Here is a 22937-nt window from a genome sequence, read left to right on the forward strand (position 1 = left end):
GAGTCAAATATGCAAATTTGATTTCAATCAGTTTTCATGTCATTTACTGAGAACATATTGGCAAGTCCAACAAATTCAACATCATCATTAGAGGATACTGTGTGTTTGATATGCAGTAACTGAATCATTCTTTAACATTACACCAGATTGCTTGAGGCAGGCCAGCACAAGGATGGGAATTTCACTCTCTCCATTATTCTGAGCCTGTTTTCCTGAAACCTAATGACTAACAACTTATCCTATATCATTTCCCACTCAAAAATAATCCTAACACACCAGAACGTTCTTCATTTAAGCACATGATGTTTTTTAAATAAAGTATTTATTATAATATAAGGCTGATTGTCCTAGAAAGAACTTAGTGAGAACTTTAGTTTCAAAATTTGTGGTCTTAATGAGTCTAACAGGAGTCAACCCCCCTACCCAAACCCACCCCTACACACACACACACACACACACACACACACACACACACAAACACACACAGATACTTGGATGATGTCTTCAGCCCAGAGGCATCCACCTGTCCTCATTTTGGATGCACTGATTGGTTCTCACAGAGCAGGTATACTTGAACCGTGCCACAAAACATTTCAGATATCTTTCCTTATTGCCAAGCGTATGTACCTTAACTTACCTGTAACTTATTAGCACCTTACACATCAATCAGAGATGCTTCTTCCAGGGACACTGTGCGTCTTTGTAACACTGTTTTCACTGACACAGGTATTTATTATATGATCTGTGAATGATTTATCGTTCATTTTTATGTTTGAAGATCTTATGCTTAAGTTGACTATCATATGTTTCTTTGTTCCAAGGTAAAAGAAGCTTCTGCAGGTATTTACTATTAATTTATATATATTTATTTTAGTAATAAGTAACAATATTGAGAATATTATGTATCATAAATTGTCTATTTTATAGAGATTGGAAGACAAAACATTTTAACTAAATATTTAAATAGAGCAAAAATAACAAATAGCAATTTTAGAAATGCATTTACCGTATTAATACACACTATTATATTTTAAATTGACTAACTAAAAGATACTAATAATAGTATTTTTTCCCTCCTCCAGGCTGTGACTCAACATCAATATCATCAATATCATCACCTAGTGCGTCGACTCTCCTTGTAAAATGGAGCAGTTATCCAGGAGCGACAAGCTATGTTCTGGAAGCCAAAGCTGTGAATTCAACCAGCTTACCAACTGTTTCTACTGGATCACTCTCTTCGTCCACTTCAGAGAAAGTGGTCCAAGGCTTAAAACCTGGACAAATTTATACAGTGACTTTAAAAGTGTTTGTGGTGAATTATGTGACGTGCATCATCTCTCAGACAGCACAAACAAGTAAGTTATTGACCCACAAATGTCTTGGCAAACTTTAAGACTGTTTCATTTTTAATTCATGTTGTTTTTTACTTGCAGTTCCTGCCACCTCGCAAATAACATACGCGAAAGCAATATCGAGCACCTCGATCAGGTTTGAGTGGTCCAGTGCGCAAGGAGCCGATAGATACTTTTTGATAGTGAATGGAACTTTCCACAGTGAGATACATAACTTCACATTCTCCACGCTAAATGGACAAGTAGACAACCTCCAGAGATCCACCGCATACAACTGTTACGTTTACTCCTCTAATGCTGCAGGACTCGGCGCCAAGAGTCTTACTAAAACCATCAGAACGTGTAAGTCTACTTGGTTCTTCCCAGTTTTGTGCTATTTTCAATACTGCAGCTTTGGTAGCCAGTCAATGAAATCTTACCATTCTATAACTGACAAATAAGTGACTATTCACATAACTGTCTTGTTCTACAGTGGTGCAGCCACCAGATGGAGTAAACGTGATGGAGTTAACCCAAAGTACGGCTCGCGTATCATGGCTAAGCGTCCCAGGGGTCCTGCTCTACCAGGTTTCAGTCATAGCCAATAATAAGCTGGGACTTGGCCCTGTTCTTAAGAATGTCACCGGTACCACTGTGAATATCTCAAACCTGGAGCCATGTTTAACATACACAATTGGGGTTGCATCCATCAACATGTTTCTGGAACCAGGAGAGTCCGCCAACGTCACCTACACAACTTCCAGTGAGTCGAACCTAAATAAGGATGAAGCAGAACATCAAACCTTTGAATGAAACCATAAAGATAAAACAATATTTATGCATTGATATGCTTTGAATGCCTCTAGACTAGCTTAACCAAGCCTTTCTTAAAGAAAAAGGCTATTTTCTAGACCAGAACCAAGACCAAATCTAACCCAGCCTAGAAATCAGTGCTGGCCTTTTCAGCGTCTGGATTTGCAGAACCCTAACATGTTACTTCTTGTTCTTCTCAGGCATTCCAGCAGTTTCTTCCATCTCTGTGGAGTACAGCTGCGCTACTGCTATGGCATCGGTTAGTTGGGTTGCAGTGTTTGGAGCCACGTCGTACCGTGCGGTCATAACGGATGGCCAAAGCCGGTCGCTTAACTGCACATCCACGGGCACAGCCTGCCAGATCCCGGAGCTGCATTGTGGAGAAATATACTCTGTTCGGATTACAGCCATTGCTAACTGTGAAAGCACCTCAGATGGCAGCTACATCTTTGAGACAGGTAAAGATGCCCTCTCTCAAAGGTCACTCTCACACCTGATCCAGTCCTCTGGGAGATGAGTAGGAAATCCTCTCACGGTGTAGGAAGCCTGAGGAGGAACACACCCAGGAATTACTGTCATGTAGATTAAATGAGCTCTTCAGTCTATTGAGGCGGAGATTTAAAGGAAGGTCCTGTGGTATCAGGTGGCAGAAATTTCAGAAAGTTCCTGCATCAGTCTTAAGTTCGTAAATCTACCTGCCTTCTTTAAGGTGTTAAGTGTTAAGATGCGTTTTGGTCGATCGGATCACAAGTAGACGAGGAAGACATTCCCGTTTACACTTGGGGTTTTAATCCATCTCTTTTGTCAACTTTCAACCACTTCTGTCCTGATTTCTTTAAGGGGAAGGTCTATGGGCAGGTAAATGTGTGTTTTTTTTCAGATGTTTCGATCTAATGGACAAAATATGCTCGCACAATTTACATATGAACGCACCCGGAGGTGACGGAAAAGCATACGGAGGGCATCAGCTTTCTTTTCTGCGCTGATAGATGCTAGACCAGAAATCAGGAATGGGTGATCGGTACATTTTTCGTCTTCAAACCAAATGTGGGTCTCCAGCTGACAAAGTTTACTGTAAATCTTGTCTGGCTAGCGAGCATCCCATAATGTTACGCATCAGGTGAGAGGGCGGAGAGTAGATGGTCTTTTGTGGCTGTTCGAACACATGAGCGTCTACACTACGAAAGCAATCCGGTCAAATGTGTTTTCAACTGCCTCTGGAAGTGGTTGAAAGTGGACAAGCTCAAAACATTTTAGACCCCATTTACAATTTTCGTCCACTTGTGGTCAACCAAAACGCATCTTAATACCAGGTGTAAACTCGGTCTCGGTCTCGGTCTCTCTCTTAAATGGCCACTCAAAAATGAATATTCTGTCATCTTTTACTCACCTTGATGTCGTTTTAAACCTGTATCACTTTCTTTCGTCTGCAGAACACAAAAGAAGATATTTTGAAATGTCGCAGTGTGTTTTGTCCATACAATGAAAATCAATAGGGTCCAATGTCATTTGTTTTGGACCCCACTGACTTTCATTATATCGACAAAAGCAGTTGAAATATTCTTCAAAATATCTTCTTCTGTGCTTCAAAGCAGAAAGAAAGTTGTACAGGTTTTGAATGACAGAAGGGTTTGTAAACGATAATGATTTTTGGTTGGACAATCCCTTTGAACCCCCCAAAAAATAGCATGTTTTATCTGCAAATTAATTTCTCTTCCCCATCTCTCAAACAAACACACAGCACCCTGCCCACCCAAAGCACCAACTCTGTACCGTGAGTGTTCCAGTAATGTCATCTTGTTCTCATGGAATGCCACCAACAACACGCTTTATTACCACGCTATTGCTGTGGACTCGGACAGCCAGGTAACTGATTGCGTCACTGTGGACACCTCCTGTTACTTCACCGACAGCATCTGCGGTAAGGGCTACAGCTTCTACGTCAAATCCATCTACTCCGGAGGACTAGACTGTGACAGTGGATTCACAGAAGGAGAGGTGATCAGAACGGGTGAGTTTTTTTGCACTGTTAATGTGTAGGCCTCACATGTAATATGAATACTGTAAGGAAAGTGCTATCGATACTTCACAATAATCATCAATTCTTTTGGATGGGAACAAAACTGAACTGAGCTGGATAATAGCACTAACTTTGTAACACTAACTTATTAGTGGAAAACAATTTAAAAGATAATTGCGACTTTTTATATCACAATTCTGACTTTTTTACTTGTAATTGTGAGATATAAACTCACAAATGCGAGATATAAACTCCTAATTGTGAGTTATAAAGTCAGAATTGTGAGATATAAACATATCTAAACATTTGAGTTTATATTTCACAATTCTGACCTTTTGTCTTGCAATTCTGCCTTTTTTTTTTGCAATTGCAAGTTTATATCTCACAATTCTGACTTCTTTTCTCAGAATTGCTTGATATAAAGTTGCAATTGCGAGTTATAAAGTCCAATTCTGAGAAAAAAAAAAAAAATTCTCAGAATTTAGTTTATTTCTCACAATTGCAACTTTATATCACGCAATTCTGACTTTATAATTCTGACTTAAAAGCTCGCAATTACAAGTTTATATCACAATTCTGAGAAAAAAGTCAGAATTGCAATATGTAAACTCACAATTGCAAGAAATTGTCGCAATTGTGACTTATTACTAAAACGTCGCAATTACCTTTTTTATGTTTTATTCAGTGGCTGAAACAAGCTTCGATAGTTATTGTACTGAACTGAATCAACATTGAATTAACTTGAGCTGAATAATGACATTAATATCTTCTGTAGAGCTGAACTGGTTTCATAATTGATGAACTTTGCAACATTGACACCTATTGAAATGAATTTAAAACACTGAACTGACTTGAGATGAAAAATTACACTATTGTCTTCTCAAGAGCTGCTTTATGGCTAAAATTGATTTTGTTTCATAATTGATTAATTTTACAGCACTAATTTTCCTGTTTATTACAGTGAAACTGCTTTGAAATATCTATATTGTATAAAGTTCTCTATAAATAAATGTAACTTTGCTTGTTTTAAATATAATTTTTAATTTTGGCCTCCTCTGTCACCTTATGCATATAGGCCCATGTTTGCCACAGAATGTCTATACAACTTCAGACTGTAATAGCACCAGCACTGCCGTCACTTCTTGGGACATGGCTGAAGGAGCACAAACCTACACTGTGGAGGCCCGTGGTAATAGTAAAGATTTCTACAACTGTACATCTCTAAACTCAAGCTGCACACTATCAAATCTGGAGTGTGGAGAGAGCCTGAGCGTGTGGATTGTTGCCACTGATGGTGACTGTACTACTGATCCTGTGATGGGAGAGACGGCAGAGACAGGTGAGCATGTGTACATACACATTTTGGGTACTGTGAAATATTGCAATGTAAATAAAATGGTATATATGTCCTTATAAAAAAGTACAGTGGCATGGTATCAAATGTTAATACTCTTTATCTTCCACCATAGTTCCCTGCATACCTCAGAATGTGTCCGCTGTGGAGAAGTGCAGTTCAGAGTCTGCCTCTCTCAAATGGCTTCCTAGCAACGGTGCCGTTTTCTACACGGGAATAGCCACACATGAGGATGGCAAAGTTCACACCTGCACTGCCATGGCAACAGAGTGCACATTTGAAAACCTGAGTTGCGGCCAGACGTATGATGCCTTTGTCACAGCAACAAACCTGCAATGCAACAGTTCTGAGAGTCAACATGTCACCCTAAAGACGGGTATGTGCACAAATGACCAAAAACAGACAAATAAAAGGTACCTTATAATTAAAATGTAAAATAAATTATACAGTAAAATGAAAAAAATATATAAATAAAAGCAAAATATTAAAAATAATAATTTATTTATCTGGTTTATTTATAAATTAATGTGAAAAAAAGAAAAGAATAAATGGTCCAGATATGTACAATTAATTCCATGAAATAAAAAATTAAAAGGTGTCAGATATTTAAAATGTAAAAAAATTAAAATAAAAAAAATAAAAAGTACAAAATAAGAGGATGAAGAAAAAGGGCCATATATTTAAAATGTAAAATAAAAAATAATAATGTAAAACAGAAAATAAACAGTGATTAATAAAGGATGCCAGACATAAAAAATGCAAAATAAAAAGGGTATGAATAAAAGTGATCAAATATTTATGTAAATTTAAAAAATAATGTAAAACAAACCAAAAATAATAAAAGGGGATGAATAAAAGTTTATTTATAGATTAATGTAAAATCTAAAATAAAAAAATAATAATTAAGGGCCCATGTATATTAAATACATAACAAAAATTAAAAAGGGTTGGATATTTAAAACATAAAATAATCTTAAATAAACTAAGAGGGTGAAGAAAAAAGGCCATATATTAAAAATGTAAAACAAAAAAAATAATGTAAAATAAAAAATAACAATAAAAGGTGCCAGATATTTAAACTGCGAAATAAAAACGGGGCGAATAAAAGAAAACAGGTATTTAATATGTAAAAAAAAAAGAAAAAAGAAAAAAGTAAAAGAAAAAAGGGATGATTAAAAGGGCCATTTATTTCAAATGTAAAATAAAAAATAATGTAAAACAGAAAATAAAAGGGGATGAATAAAAGATGCCAGATATTAAAAATGCTAAATAAAAAGGGTACAAATGAAAGTGATCAAATTTATTATGTAAAATAACGCACCAAAAAAATTATAAAAAGGGATGAATAAAAGGGCCCAGGTATTAAAAATAAATGTATTTATTTATCTGGTTTATTTATAAATTAATGTAAAATCTAAAACAAAAAATAATAACTGAGGATCCATATACATACAATAAATACATTTAAAAAAATTAAAAGGGGTTGGATATTTAAAACATAAAATAAACCTAAATAAAATTAGAGGGTGAAGAAAAATGGCCATATATTTAAAATGTAAAAAAAAGAGTAAATTAAATAAATTAAATAAAGTAAATAAAAATATTAAAGGGGATGAATTAAAGATGCCAGATATTTAAAACGCAAAATAAAAAGGGGGTGAATAAAAGATATACTATCGCGAAAATGGACTTCATTCACGTCAATGGAAAGCATATTTACACTGTCTGAATCGTTCCCTATCCTAGTGCACTATGTGCCATTCACCATGTAGAAACCAGTAAATGAACAAATGACCGATTTCAGCTGCAGCTTCAGTGTCTGTTGATAGAGTAGGAGGGGGCGGAACTTCAGATTCTAGACAGCATTTGATTGAACAGAAGATTTGATGAGAAGCTGAAGTGCGATGTGATGTCATGAAAATCTGTGATCCATTTTTAGAAAAATGCTGCCCTTTTAAAGGTAAAACGAATTAATTTCTGGTGTACATCTCATACATTCTCCTTTGCAGCCCCATGTGCTCCAGTCAGCGTGGTGGTAGAGACTACAGACTGTGCAGCTAATCGTGCGACAGTAAGCTGGCAGACCCTTCAGGCTGGGGGTCTGTACACAGCAGTACTGCAGGGTGAACATGGAGCCATGGCTAACTGCAGCACCAGCTTTAACAACTGCACAACAGCAAACCTGCTCTGCGGAGTGAACTACAACGTCACAGTCACAGTGAATGATGGTCACTGCAGGAGTCTGCCATCCACACCCATTCAGATACAGTCAGGTAACAGTCATGTGAGCAGGCACACTTTTTCAAACAGTGACAGATCTTTGAAGCTGACTATGTATCTCCTTTAGCTCCATGTGACCCTCAAAACATCACAACCGTGCTCCAGTGTGACACCAACATGGCTAATGTGACATGGGCTGCCAGCGCAGGAGCAAATCATGGGTACACGGCAATGGCAACAGACGGGCAGCAGCAACGCTTAGCTTCTTGTCACAGTATGGGGACTTCATGTCAGCTAACCTCTCTGCCATGTGGGATGAGACTAAATGTGACTGTCCAAGCTGATGGAGCCTCCTGCAACAGCAGCTCTCAACCTAAAGCTGCAGTAGTAACAGGTGCCAGCTCATGATAACTTTTGCTGATTTTAATTAGTTTTTAATTAAAAATAAAGGTTCCAAAAGGGTTTTTTCGCAGTGATGCCATACAAATAACATTTTTGGTTCCCCAAAAACATTCAGTGAACAGTTTCTAAAAGAAACATTTTTTCTTAGTGTGAAGAATATTTTAATAATCTAAACAACTTTTTTTTTTCCACTATAAAAGAACCTTTTTTTGGAATGGAATGTTCCATGGATGTTAAATGTTCTTAATGGAACCATTGATGCCAGTAAAGAAACTTTATTAATAACAGTGTATTCAAATACATAAAAAAGTATGAATTTCAATGCATTAGATCACCTTTTCACCTTTTGTTAATCAAATTTTAGTCTTTTATATATATAATGTTCATCACATTAACTATGAACATTTCCAAACTAACCAATGTTTGGTAACCACAAAGAAATACTTGACAATTATTGTTATTTCATGACATTTTAACAATCACTTTTTGGAACCACATGTATTTCAAACAAACAAACAAACAAACAAACAAACAAACAAACAAACAAACAAACAAACAAACAAACAAACAAACAAAAACAAACGAACAAACAACATTCAAAGGTTTGGGATGAGTGTGTTTTTAAATAAATTAATACTTTTATTCAATAAGGACACATTAAATTGATAAAAAGTGACAGGAAAAATATTTATATTGTTACAAAAGATTTTAATTTAATTTTTTAAATAAATATATCCATCAATATTGATAATAAGAAATGTTTCTTGAGCAGCAAATCAGCATATTAGAATGATTTCTGAAGCATCATGTGACACTGAAGACTGGAGTAATGATGCTGAAAATTCACAGGAATAAATTACATATATTAAAATAAAAAACATTTATTTTAAATTGTAATAATATTTCACAATATTACAGTTTTTACTGTATTTTTCATCAAATAAATATATATAGCCTATTTTTTTAATACAACTTCCTCCTCTCCCTTATCTAGCACCCTGCATTCCCACCCATGTCACTGCTGCTCTAAACTGTACCTCCAGCATTGCTTCCATCACCTGGTACAGTGCACTTGGTGCCACTTGGTACTTGGTAAAGGCAGAAGGAAGCCAAGGGTACAAGACGTCCTGCAACAACACTGTCACTCGCTGTGATATCCCAAACCTGCAGTGTGGCCAGGAATATTCCATCACAGTCATGGGCGTAAATGGTGACTGCATAGGCCCGGCTAGCCAGCCTATCACTCTCGTCTCAGGTACTTGAACTCATCTCATTAGTGACAGGTAGAGTTGGGAACCACAAACCGTTCTTTTCACCTGAGCCATTTAACAACCTCCCAGAAGACCCATATACCAACATCCTAACAGTTTTTGCATGACAACCATCATTCTGCAGTTTTATGAGTTAACATTTTTTATATATGTTGCAGCACCATGTCCAAATACTGGCATTCAGGCCAAACTGGATTGTCGCACCAACTCAGCACTCGTATCTTGGACACCAGGCAATGGTGCACTAAGTTTCAATGCAACACTGCAGTCTTTCCAGGACGCTCAAAAGCACAGCTGTTTCACCACCGGCTCCTCATGCAACATCACCTCACTGCCGTGTGGTCAGCACTACAATGTCAGTGTTACAGGATACGGCCAGAACTGTTCAACCTGTTCTAAACCCTTGGTCACTCTAGACACAGGTATAACATCGAATAATAATTCAAAGCACAATTAGCTTAGACCCTAATTTGATGCCTTTCTTATGGCATTAAATAATCTAATGTGCTAAAAGTTTGTGCATTACATCATTTTAATCTTTTCTTTCCAGTTCCATGTGTTCCCACTCAAGTCAATGTGTCATTATCCTGTGGGTCTGACACTGCGTCTGTTTCCTGGGCAGCATCTAGTGGCCTTGTTTCATACTATATAGTAACAGCAGAAGGTGATAATGGAATTACGCTAACATGCAACTCCAGCAGCACTTCCTGTAACATCAGCGGCCTGGCATGTGGTCAGGCGTACAACGTGTCAGTCACAGCTATGAGCGGCAACTGCACTGGGCAACGTAGCGAAGTGCGTCGTGTCAATACTGGTAAGTATTTCCTCTACAGTATAACCTAATAATCATTTTGCCATCAAACTAGTGGAGAATTTTTCATACTACAAGTTTGTCTAGTGTTTACATGCAGAACTTTTAAACTATAGTTATAAAGTCAGAAGTGCAAGATATAAACTCACAATTGCGAGTTATAAAGTCAGAATTGTGAGTTATAATGTCAGAATTGTGAGATTTCAACTTTTCCTTTTTTAAATAGTCAGCATCGGACTTTATAACTGGCAATTATGAGTTTATATCTAAATTCTGAGAAAAAAGTCAGAATTGCGGGTTTATATCTTGCAATTCTGACTTTAAAACTCGCAATTGCGACTTTATATCTCGCAATTCTGAAAAAAAAGTCACAATTATCCTTTTTTTTTATTCCGTGGCGGAAACAAGCTTCCACAGTTTTCTGACATCAACTGTAAGTGGATTAACATAAACGTGTTTCTCATTCATTTTTATAAACACTGACGTTATTGATATCATAGCACAGATTCTATTAAGGAAACTTGAGATTTGTTATTTGGAATATTTCTTTAAACATGCTAAAGTAACTTTGCTTAACTTTGTCTCCCAGCACCCTGTGCTCCTCAGTCTGTGGTCAGTCAGCTCGTAGACTGCCAAACAGGTGATGTTCAAGTTAGCTGGCAGTCGAGCAAAGGGGCGCAAATCTACTATGCTCAAGCAAAATCTACTAGCAAGATTCTGGTGTGCAACTCCACCTCCACATCCTGCGTGATCCCTGCAACTGGCTGTGGGCAGACATACAATATCACTGTGGCTGCTGAGGGCAACGGCTGTAGCACCAACAGTGTGACCAGTCAGGTCAAGACAGGTGCAGTAGCATTTTGACAAAGTTGATGGCTACCATTCTAAATAATGAATCCCTCCAGTTCAATATTTATATATTTAAGGTGCCATCAAACGTTTTTTACAAGATGTAATATAAGTCTAAGGTGTCCCCTGAATGTGTCTGTGAAGTTTCAGCTCAAAATACCCCATAGATTTTTTTTTATTAATTTTTTTAACTGCCTATGTAGCGATGTACAGTTATTAATCAATTTATGGATGAAATATGAATATCATAATTCAGAAAGCTTTATGACGTTCATATATCGACCCAACGGGGAATTACACATATATGGTGAATTAACTACAACGAATTATAATCAATCACATATATGATTAGTTCTGGTTGAATAATTATGTGGAAAACTATCAGTTCGTCCACCGAAACGGACAATTATCCACAGATTATCATGACAGAAATGTTATTCTCGGGCCGGGAGACTAACTTTCTATCATAGCCTTCAAATATAGAGCAAGGATATTAGAATCAGAACGTTAAAGTGACTCGGTTGTTGCTAAAATGAGCAAGTGAACAAAAAGCATGGATAAAATGAGTTTAATATACGAAACGGGTAATACACAGGTTATACGGCTAAATGGACACAAGTAAATACAAATACATACAAAGTAGAGGGAAAGGCAGAAACGAAAGAGATGATCAAAGCAGGTCAAATTGCAACAGTTCACCTTTAAGAGCCAGCAAGGAAACTCAGTATTTAAGATCGTAAAAACGTTATACTTGCATAGGTTAGTCAGGGTGCTTGGAGTTTCGGAGCGCTCGGTTTGATAGTTGCTTCTTCTTCCGGAGGTTGTTTCGGCGAAGTTTCAAACGAAGGTTTAACTGTTGTAATATGACCGGAAAATAAAGAAGAGAGTCCGTCTTGACGGCAGGAACTCGTGCAGAAAACTTGTGCCACCAAAAGACGCGTGTCATGGTGTTTTAAAGACAACAGACCAGAACGCCTTCTTGATAACGTCCTCCAATGCTAGCGTTGCGATTTGGCGGGTTTCCACATTCCTTTGTCCTGTCTCCCGAATAAATTTATGGTATGTTGAATCAGTGCATTTCCTTCATAGTATTATTAAACATTGAACGATGCATTTGGCAGAAATGTAACGTACATGAGTGAATAGCTCGGATTCACAGCTTTACGGAGAGATCAAACTCGACAGGTGTCTCTCGTCATATAAAGAAGATACACTTTACACTCTATTACTATCGTTTAACATGAAAACTAACCTACTACAGTCAATTCTACGATTCTACACTAGTAACACATACATGCAGCGAGCACTACAATGGCAGGTACATTCATATTTGCAGGTATAATATTTGTGTATACAGTCTTTGTATGTGAGTGTGTGTCTGTGGGTGCGTGCGTGTATTTTCTCTTTTTATGACCGTTTGGAATTCGGGCCTGTCTTTCGAAACCCGATCCGTGGCGTTCACATCTCCTTTGAAGTCACAGAGGAGAGGTTTGGGACTTATCGAAATAGTCATAAAAAGAAGGTCTCGTGATCCATTAGTGTCTGCCGGGCCGGAATCGATGTAAGATTTACAAACCAAAGTTCCGTGAATTGAGGCTTAAACACAGTTTATGGTGGGACCTGCTCATCCTTGAGACTGTGCAGACCCTACACCTATTTTGGGGCATCATTAAATATGAGCCGATTCATGCTGCGGCCCCTTTAAATCTGGCGCTCCCCCACCCACGGAGCTCGCGCTTGCCTTTAACAACATAAACAAAGTTCCCTCCTAAAGGCCTCGGTATACTTCAAACAAAGTTCTTTTTCGTTCTTCGTTTAGGAGTAAAACGAAGTTCAAAATGCGTGACCAGCGATATACTGTAAACTAACATCTGACGCCGCCCACACTGCTGAGAGCGACGTTTAGATGAATATGTAAATATGTGCCGTGCACTTTCTTCTCAGTTACAAAATAACCACAACAAAAATGAGAAAACAGCAAGCTTTTATTATAGAAAGCATAAGAAAAACGACTGATCGTAACAGCATGGGAATGTTAGCACAAGCTCTGCAAATTAGCACTCCAGTCACGTCACGTCTTCATATAGCACTTTATTCAATAGATTGCTTAAAATCAAACAGCTTTACAGTATCAAACATGAAAAACAGTGTTAGTGCCTCATTTTTTCATTTTGTACTATAAAGCGGCTATCCAGTGTGTTCATGTTTTCACCCGCAGAGCTCTTACCTCGACGAACTCAAACACACGAAATGAGTCAAGGAAATGAGTCAATGAGTCACACCATTGGTCAGTGACAGTGATAACATAATAGGAGGTGTGCGTGCGCTGAGGCTCCACCTTCACTCATGTGGGACGCGCCTCCTATTACGTTATCGCTGTCACTGACCAATGGTAGTACGAAGGTGTTTTGCAGCTGGAGTGAAATTTTCCTGAACGTTCACTTTGGCAAGCTGTTTCGAACTTCCAAAAAGAACACAAAACGAACTTCGTTTTGGCCTGATTTTGTTCGAAATGACGTTACATCAGTTCGTTCTTCGATTTTGTTTGAAGTATACCGGGGTCTTAAACCTACCCATCACAGAAACATGTAACCATCACTAGATTTAAATAAAAACATATTTTGGCTGATTTATAAGCCTTTTAAAATAGTGAGAACCAGTCAAATGTCCTCACTAGTGGGTTGTGAAAGTATTCCACAAAATAAGTGAGGACATTTGGTCCTCACAAGTATAGTCAAAACAAGTACAGAGAGGGACACAGACAGAGACCCACACATACACACACACACACTCTCACGCACACACAGAAAGAGTCAGACTGAGGGAGTGAGGAGAGGGTGAGGGGGAGGGGGGTGCCACAGAGAGATGGAGAGAGAGGGTGAAAAAATCCACATTCAAACCAAAATATCGGACTTCCTGTTGGTCAGAGCTAATGACTGTAAATTAGAATGTTGTCCGGCTTAATGAGAACAATGTGTGTACCGAGTTTGGTGACTGTAGGTTAAACTAACCCCCCACTTTTTGCAAAAGGTGGCGCTATAGAGGCCCTCCTTCCTGCCCATTTCTGAGGCTTTGCCCATGTCTACTGGATGACAATCCTGACATATGAGTCGAGTTTCATGCAATTTGAAGCATGCTAAGTGTCTCAAACCCATCCAAAACAAATATTGAAGTTTGATCTGTTTCTATGGCAACAGTGTTTGAAAAATATTAAAAATCTCTTTACAGGTCTTCATTCGTTTTATCTTGACATTATTCTAATGAAGTTTGAAGCAAATTGGTTAAAAAATGAGGGGGATCTTAAAGCATTTTGAAAGTAACACACTTCCTGCTGCCAGTTGATGGCGCTATAGCTTTGACTCACAATAGTCAAATCCATGTGATCGGCTTCCTACAAAGAGCACATAGCTGAAGTTTTATAAACATCAATCAATGTTTGCAGAGGTAATAACACATTTCCTGTTTCCCTTTTCTCATCATAAATTTGTTGCCTCGCCACGACCAAACCGTTCGAGATATTTTAAAAACCCGCTCGCGATTTTACATCCTCAATGTCTTGACTTCATTGTGAACAAGTTTGGTGGTGACTGAATTAATCGGCTAGGAGGAGTATATCAAATTCCAGAGCCTGCGTTTTTCAAACAACCCATAATAGCTGACTTCCTGTTGAGCTGGATTATAACTTAGAGCATGAAAGTTGTTTGGCCCGATGAGGTCTATATATGTGTACTGAGTTTCATACTAATACATGCAAGCGTGTTTGATATATGGACAAAGTTTTCGCAGATTCCAATGTGTGTGCCAATTTTCAAGAGTTTTTGAGCACGTTAAGGCCCCCAAAAAGCCCCGGATGACGGAAAAAAAATAATTCTCCTTAGAAAAACAAAAGGGCCCTGCGCCTTAGTGGCTTGGGCCCTAATAATATCAGTTTAGCCATATCTGATTATTGGAGGGGACTGATTATTAGCCCCCCTCAATGTTTGTGGTAGATACTGCGGTCCCACTTTATATTAAGTGGCTTTAACTACTATGTACTTACATTTAAAAAAGTATAATTTATAAAACATATAAATTATTCGATTCATATTGAATTACAAAACAATTTTGCTGCTATTGAGGTGGATATGGGTAAGGTTAGGGAAAGCTTTGGTGGTATGTGTCAGGGTTCTGTCACTTCAGTCTTGTTTATTTCTTGGTTTTGTGACAGAGCTCTGACACTCCCGTTCTTGTCGGGTTTTTGTGTGAGCGTACGGTCTCGAGGGTTCTCGGGGCTGTGCGCTCTCTTGTCTGCGTGCCTTGTTTCATGTTGGGAGCGTGGCGTTCGGATCCCGGCACTCGTGTCTAGTTTGGTTTCGGTTTCGTGTCGGGATTCGGACACTCGCGCTCCCAGTCCTGTCTTTATTGTGAGCGCACGGTTTGTGTATGTTCACTTGCCGTGCGCTCTTGTCTCATGTTTTGTGTAGCACGCGGTGATTTCCACCTGCCGCGTGCTTTCATGTTGTGGTGTTGTCTTGTGCAGCACGCAGTCGGTGTTTCACGGGCTGCGTGCTCTCATGTTGTCTTGTTTTGTGTGAACACGTGGCTTATGAGTTTTCATAGTCACGTGTTCATGTCTCGTCTTGTGTAAGCACATGGCTTGTGATTTGTCTTCATTGGCCATGTGCTTGTGTCTTTGTTTTGTTTTGGTGTGAGCACATGGCTTGTCATGTGTTTCTTTGTGCCATGTGCTCTCACGTCTATTGTCTTGACCCCGCCCACCTTGTTACCTCATTATTGGTTGATTTGCCCCACCTGTCCTCCCTTGTTACCTGCCTTGTTTGCTCTCCTATTTATTCTCCTTGTGTTTGCAGTCCTGTGCTGGTTCGTTGTCATATTTTTCCTGGTGTTTCCTTTTGTCAAGTCAAGTCAAGTCAAGTCAAGTCTGTTTTCCCCCACGGGGTTGTTTTTGTTGTGTTTTTGTTTTTATTTTTATTGCTTAATAAATGCCCTTCTAACCTGCATTTGAGTCCTCGTCCTTCCATACCTGACAGTATGGGTAGGTTTAAGGGTAGGGGTAAGGTGTAAGGGATGGGTCAACAGTGTAATTATAAATGTAATTACAGAAATTAATTACAGATGTAATTACATGCAGGTGTTTTTAAAATATAAGTACAATGTAAAAACATGTATGTACACAATAAGTGCATTATATCAAATGATTAATTCAAATGTAAAGACATAGTAGTTAAGGCCACTTAATTTAAAGTGGGACCGATACTGCCCTGATTCCTCATATTAAAGTCTTATTCCGCATTTTTAACTTAAGGATATGTCAGGATTCTGAAGTACAATGAGTTGCAAATACAGTTTCATGTTGACTTTAAGACTTTAAATGCATACTACTGGAAATATGCAGAATAATAGTATGTGTTTATATGTTTCTCTTCTTTAGCACCATGTCCACCCAGTTCTGTCGCTGCTGTTTTGGACTGCTCTACAAACACAATCTTGGTATCATGGAGCTCCTTGAGCTTTCCTGGGGTTGGGTACACAGCAAGAGCCACTGGCCCATCGGGGCCCTATAGCGCTGTGGAGTGTAACACAACAAACTTGAACTGCACTATCACTCACCTGCAATGTGGCAGCCAATACAACGTCAGTGTCACCGCTTCTCAAAACAACTGTACTAGCAAACCCAGCACAGAGTTCTCCTTCAATACAGGTTAGGAAGCAGGAATTCTCACAGACTAAAAAAAAACAAAAAATATTAATGATAGTTATGAAACTTAATGTATGCTCTAAAAATATATCATATTTAATAATCTGTGCTTCCTTTCACCCTTTTTTCCTGTCACTTTCAGCTCCATGTGTGCCGGTTCTGAATGATGTGGCCCTGAACTGTAGCTCAAAGTCTGCTGTGGTGAACTGGTCTAGTTCAGGGTCGAGTCTAGATGTGTTTTCAGTTAGCGCGGTGAGCGCTCAGGGTGAACAGCTGGTCTGTGGTATCTTCAATAATCGCTCTTGTGTGGTGGATGGACTGCAGTGTGGACAGACGTACACGTTCAGTATGAATGCAACGCAAGGCCAATGCACCAGTGCTAGCAACACGCTACAGAGGGAGACAGGTAACAAAGCCTAGTTTGGCCAAACAATGGAAGACACTAAAGAAAAAAGAGAGAATCTTTAGACAGATGAACTGCAGTGTGTAGTAAACATTACATAAGACATAAGACAACATACCTTCTACTTACCATTCTTGTTTATTTCATGCTATAACTAGTAGTAAAGTGGAAGCAATGATCGGTTCACTTGCGCTCCACGCTGCCACTTCAACTGAGACGGCTTCACTGATCTGTCAAGTCACATTACAGACCATCAAAAATGACATTTATTGTTTGAATTTTGTAATAAAATTGACAGAATTTGAAAGCTTAGACTTGGTTTCTTATCAAAAGTAACAAAGCGCAAGGCTAGTTGCGATTATGGGTTTTGTTCAGGTATCAGAAAAATTGTGAAATAAGCTCTGCAAGATATCATCAACGTTCATTGACAATGAATGACTTTAGGTAATTTTGTTGCTGGAAATCACTGTCAGTACTCGTGCCCTAGTACCTGCAGTGCAGCCCAGTGAAACCCACTCCAGACACTTTAGAATCCATATACAGTCTAAAAAAATCTGTAAAAAATAGGGCACAATGTAATTTATTAAGTTGATGGAATTTTCTGTATTTATTTTTTAAAGGTAACTTTTAAAGGTATTTTTACCTGTATTTTGAATTTTGCACTTCATTGAGTTGTATTTTAGGGTTAAAGGAAATGTCCGTAAAATTCTGCAGTGTAGCAACATCCTAGCACTATTCACATTATCTTAAAAAAAAAAAAAAAACTTGGAAACACCCCCAATAAAATTCCTTTTTTTTTTACAAATGTGTTTGATGCACCTAGTGGCATAGAAATTACATATTTCACCATTAAATAGCATTATTTTCTTTTATCTTCAGCCCCATGCCCTCCAATGAATATCCAGTCCAGAATGAACTGTGGCAACAACACCGCGAGTGTGTCCTGGTCCCGTGGCAATGGAGCACTGTCCTATTTGACAACATTGGAATGCTCTAATGGACAGACGTATATGTGCAGGACCAATGAAACAGGATGTGACATCACTAACATGACGTGTGGACAAACTTGCTCGGTTAAGGTAGTGGCAGAGGGACGTTCATGCAACAGCTCTGTAGGCACTGGATCACCTATCATAACAGGTAAGAGAAATAGATGATTAAATCAAACCTTGTTGTATTTAAAATACGATATGAAAATTTGGGGCCAGTAAGATTTTTTTGAAAGAAAATAATACTTTTACTCAGCAAGAATGCATTAAATAAGTGACAGTAAATTAATCAAATTTCATCAAAAATCCTGAAAAAAAATGTATCACTGTTTCCACAAAAATATTAAAAACTGTTTTTAGCATTGATAATAATAAGAAATGTTTCTTGAGCACAAAATTAGCATATTAGAACTATTGCTGAAAATCCAGCTATGCCATCGCAGGAATAAATTACATTTTAAAATATATAAAAAAAATATGAAATTTTATTTTATTTTAAATTGTTTCACAATACTTTAACAGTATTTCTGATCCAATAAATGCAGCCTTAATGAGCATAATAAACTTTTCAAAAACATTAAAACCTATGAATGGCACTACAGATATTGAGATATGATATGTTGGTTAATGGGTAGTTAAAGGGATAATTCACTTAATATAACAGCCAACCATATGCTAATTTTGTTTTATATAATTTAACCAGCTCCTTGTGTACCACCAAACCACATAAAAGTGCCGTAGCAACCATATGGCAACACCCTGTCAACCATCCACAATGTAAAAATACAGTTTTGCAACAGCAGTTTGATGTGTTAGCATTTTTTTATGTTGCAGCACCATGTCAAAATACTGGCATTCAGGCCAAACTGGATTGTCGCACCAACTCAGCACTCGTATCTTGGACACCAGGCAATGGTGCACTAAGTTTCAATGCAACACTGCAGTCTTTCCAGGACGCTCAAAAGCACAGCTGTTTCACCACCGGCTCCTCATGCAACATCACCTCACTGCCGTGTGGTCAGCACTACACTGTCAGTGTTACAGGATACGGCCAGAACTGTTCAACCTGTTCTAAACCCTTGGTCACTCTAGACACAGGTATAACATCGAATAATAATTCAAAGCACAATTAGCTTAGACCCTAATTTGATGCCTTTCTTATGGCATTAAATAATCTAATGTGCTAAAAGTTTGTGCATTACATCATTTTAATCTTTTCTTTCCAGTTCCATGTGTTCCCACTCAAGTCAATGTGTCATTATCCTGTGGGTCTGACACTGCGTCTGTTTCCTGGGCAGCATCTAGTGGCCTTGTTTCATACTATATAGTAACAGCAGAAGGTGATAATGGAATTACGCTAACATGCAACTCCAGCAGCACTTCCTGTAACATCAGCGGCCTGGCATGTGGTCAGGCGTACAACGTGTCAGTCACAGCTATGAGCGGCAACTGCACTGGGCAACGTAGCGAAGTGCGTCGTGTCAATACTGGTAAGTATTTCCTCTACAGTATAACCTTATAATCATTTTGCCATCAAACTAGTGGAGAATTTTGCATACTACGAGTTTGTAGACTTGAACTGCACTATCACTTACCTGCAATGTGGCAGCCAATACAATGTCAGTGTCACCGCTTCTCAAAACAACTACTAGCAAACCCAGCATAGAGTTCTCCTTTAATACAGGTTAGGAAGCAGGAATTCTCACAGACTAAAAAAAAATAAAAAATTTATATATATATATCATTAATCATTAATCATTAATGATAGTAATGAAACTAGTAATGAAACTTAATGTATGCTCTAAAAATACACTCATATTTAATAATCTGTGTTTCCTTTCACCCTTTTTTCCTGTCACTTTCAGCTCCATGTGTGCCGGTTCTGAATGATGTGGCCCTGAACTGTAGCTCAAAGTCTGCTGTGGTGAACTGGTCTAGTTCAGGGTCGAGTCTAGATGTGTTTTCAGTTAGCGCGGTGAGCGCTCAGGGTGAACAGCTGGTCTGTGGTATCTTCAATAATCGCTCTTGTGTGGTGGATGGACTGCAGTGTGGACAGACGTACACGTTCAGTATGAATGCAACTCAAGGCCAATGCACCAGTGCTAGCAACACGCTACAGAGGGAGACAGGTAACAAAGCCTAGTTTGGCCAAACAATGGAAGACACTAAAGAAAAAAGAGAGAATCTTTAGACAGATGAACTGCAGTGTGTAGTAAACATTACATAAGACAAAAGACAACATAACTTCTACTTACCATTCTTGTTTATTTCATGCTATAACTAGTAGTAAAGTGGAAGCAATGATCGGTTCACTTGCGCTCCATGCTGCCACTTCAACTGAGATCTGTCACGCCACATTACAGACCATCAAAAATGACATTTATTGTTTGAATTTTGTGATAGAATTGACAGAATTTGAAATCTTAGACTTGGTTTCTTATCAAAAGTAACAAAGCGCAAGACTAGTTGCGATTATTGGTTTTGTTCAGTTATCAGGAAAATCATGAAATAAGCTCTGCAAGATATCATCAACTTTCATTGACAATGAATGACTTTAGGTAAATTTGTTGCTGGAAATCACTGTCAGTACTCGTGCCCTAGTACCTGCAGCGCAGCCCAGTGAAACCCACTCCAGACACTTTAGAATCCATATACAGTCTAAAAAAAATCTGTAAAAAATAGGGCACAATGTAATTTATTAAGTGGATGGAATTTTCTGTATTTATTTTTTAAAAGTAGCTTTTAAAGGTATTTTTTACCTGTATTTTGAATTTTGCACTTCATTGAGTTGTATTTTAGGGTTAATGGAAATGTCCGTAAAATTACTGGATAATGTCCTGGTAATTTTCTGCAGTGTAGCAACATCCTAGCACTATTCACATTATCTTAAAAAAAAACAAAAACAAAAAAAAAACTTGGAAACACCCCCAATAAAATTCCTTTTTTTTTTACAAATGTGTTTGATGCCCCTAGTGGCATAGAAATTACATATTTCACCATTAAATAGCATTATTTTCTTTTATCTTCAGCCCCATGCCCTCCACTGAATATCCAGTCCAGAATGAACTGTGGCAACAACACCGCGAGTGTGTCCTGGTCCCGTGGCAATGGAGCACTGTCCTATTTGACAACATTGGAATGCTCTAATGGACAGACGTATATGTGCAGGACCAATGAAACAGGATGTGACATCACTAACATGACGTGTGGACAAACTTGCTCGGTTAAGGTAGTGGCAGAGGGACGTTCATGCAACAGCTCTGTAGGCACTGGATCACCCATCATAACAGGTAAGAGAAATAGATGATTAAATCAAACCTTGTTGTATTTAAAATACGATATGAAAATTTGGGGCCAGTAAGATTTTTTTGAAAGAAAATAATGCTTTTATTCAGCAAGAATGCATTAAATAAGTGACAGTAAATTAATCAAATTTCATCAAAAATCGTGAAAAAAAAAAATGTATCAGTTTCCACAAAAATATTAAAAACTGTTTTTAGCATTGATAATAATAAGAAATGTTTCTTGAGCACAAAATTAGCATATTACAACTATTGCTGAAAATCCAGCTATGCCATCGCAGGAATAAATTGCATTTTAAAATATATTAAAAAAATATGAAATATTATTTTATTTTCAAATTTTTTCACAATATTTTTACAGCATTTCTGATTTAATAAATGCAGCCTTAGTGAGCAAAATAAACTTTTCAAAAACATTAAAACCTATGAATGGCACTACAGATATTGAGATATGATATGTTGGTTAATGGGTAGTTAAAGGGATAATTCACTTAATATAACAGCCAACCATATACTAATTTTGTTTTATATAATTTACCCAGCTCCTTGTGTACCACCAAACCACATAAAAGTGCCGTAGCAACCATATGGCAACACCCTGTCAACCATCCACAATGTAAAAATACAGTTTTGCAACAGCAGTTTGATGTGTTTTCATTTTTTTATATTGCAGCACCATGTCAAAATACTGGCATTCAGGCCAAACTGGATTGTCGCACCAACTCAGCACTCGTATCTTGGACACCAGGCAATGGTGCACTAAGTTTCAATGCAACACTGCAGTCTTTCCAGGACGCTCAAAAGCACAGCTGTTTCACCACCGGCTCCTCATGCAACATCACCTCACTGCCGTGTGGTCAGCACTACAATGTCAGTGTTACAGGATACGGCCAGAACTGTTCAACCTGTTCTAAACCCTTGGTCACTCTAGACACAGGTATAACATCAAATAATAATTCAATGCACAATTAGCTTAGACCCTAATTTGATGCCTTTCTTATGGCATCAAATAATCTAATGTGCTAAAAGTTTGTGCATTACATCATTTGAATCTTTTCTTTCCAGCTCCATGTGTTCCCACTCAAGTCAATGTGTCATTATCCTGTGGGTCTGACACTGCGTCTGTTTCCTGGGCAGTATCTAGTGGCCTTGTTTCATACTATATAGTAACAGCAGAAGGTGATAATGGAATTACGCTAACATGCAACTCCAGCAGCACTTCCTGTAACATCAGCGGCCTGGCATGTGGTCAGGCGTACAACGTGTCAGTCACAGCTATGAGCGGCAACTGCACTGGGCAACGTAGCGAAGTGCGTCGTGTCAATACTGGTAAGTATTTCCTCTACAGTATAACCTTATAATCATTTTGCCATCAAACTAGTGGAGAATTTTGCATACTACAAGTTTGTAGACTTGAACTGCACTATCACTCACCTGCAATGTGGCAGCCAATACAATGTCAGTGTCACCGCTT

The 22937-nt window shown here is 38.1% G+C and overlaps 1 protein-coding gene across 1 annotated transcript in view; it reads left to right on the forward strand.

The window, feature by feature from the left end:
* Positions 1-672: 672 nt before the first annotated feature.
* Positions 673-22937, forward strand: part of fndc7rs1 (fibronectin type III domain containing 7, related sequence 1) — a 44108-nt gene continuing 21843 nt past the window's right edge. Inside the window, 24 exon segments of the mRNA XM_067363210.1 lie at positions 673-726; positions 822-840; positions 1083-1355; positions 1434-1694; positions 1825-2094; positions 2345-2602; positions 3886-4155; positions 5240-5503; positions 5634-5894; positions 7528-7791; positions 7866-8132; positions 9135-9395; positions 9570-9833; positions 9962-10225; positions 10812-11069; positions 16503-16772; positions 16912-17175; positions 18052-18312; positions 18996-19259; positions 19460-19651; positions 20027-20290; positions 21191-21451; positions 22137-22400; positions 22601-22792. Coding sequence (XP_067219311.1) covers positions 673-726; positions 822-840; positions 1083-1355; positions 1434-1694; positions 1825-2094; positions 2345-2602; positions 3886-4155; positions 5240-5503; positions 5634-5894; positions 7528-7791; positions 7866-8132; positions 9135-9395; positions 9570-9833; positions 9962-10225; positions 10812-11069; positions 16503-16772; positions 16912-17175; positions 18052-18312; positions 18996-19259; positions 19460-19651; positions 20027-20290; positions 21191-21451; positions 22137-22400; positions 22601-22792 — 5740 coding nt within the window.

This window comes from Chanodichthys erythropterus, chromosome 16 (assembly GCF_024489055.1).
Source record: "Chanodichthys erythropterus isolate Z2021 chromosome 16, ASM2448905v1, whole genome shotgun sequence".
Classification (NCBI taxonomy): domain Eukaryota; kingdom Metazoa; phylum Chordata; class Actinopteri; order Cypriniformes; family Xenocyprididae; genus Chanodichthys; species Chanodichthys erythropterus.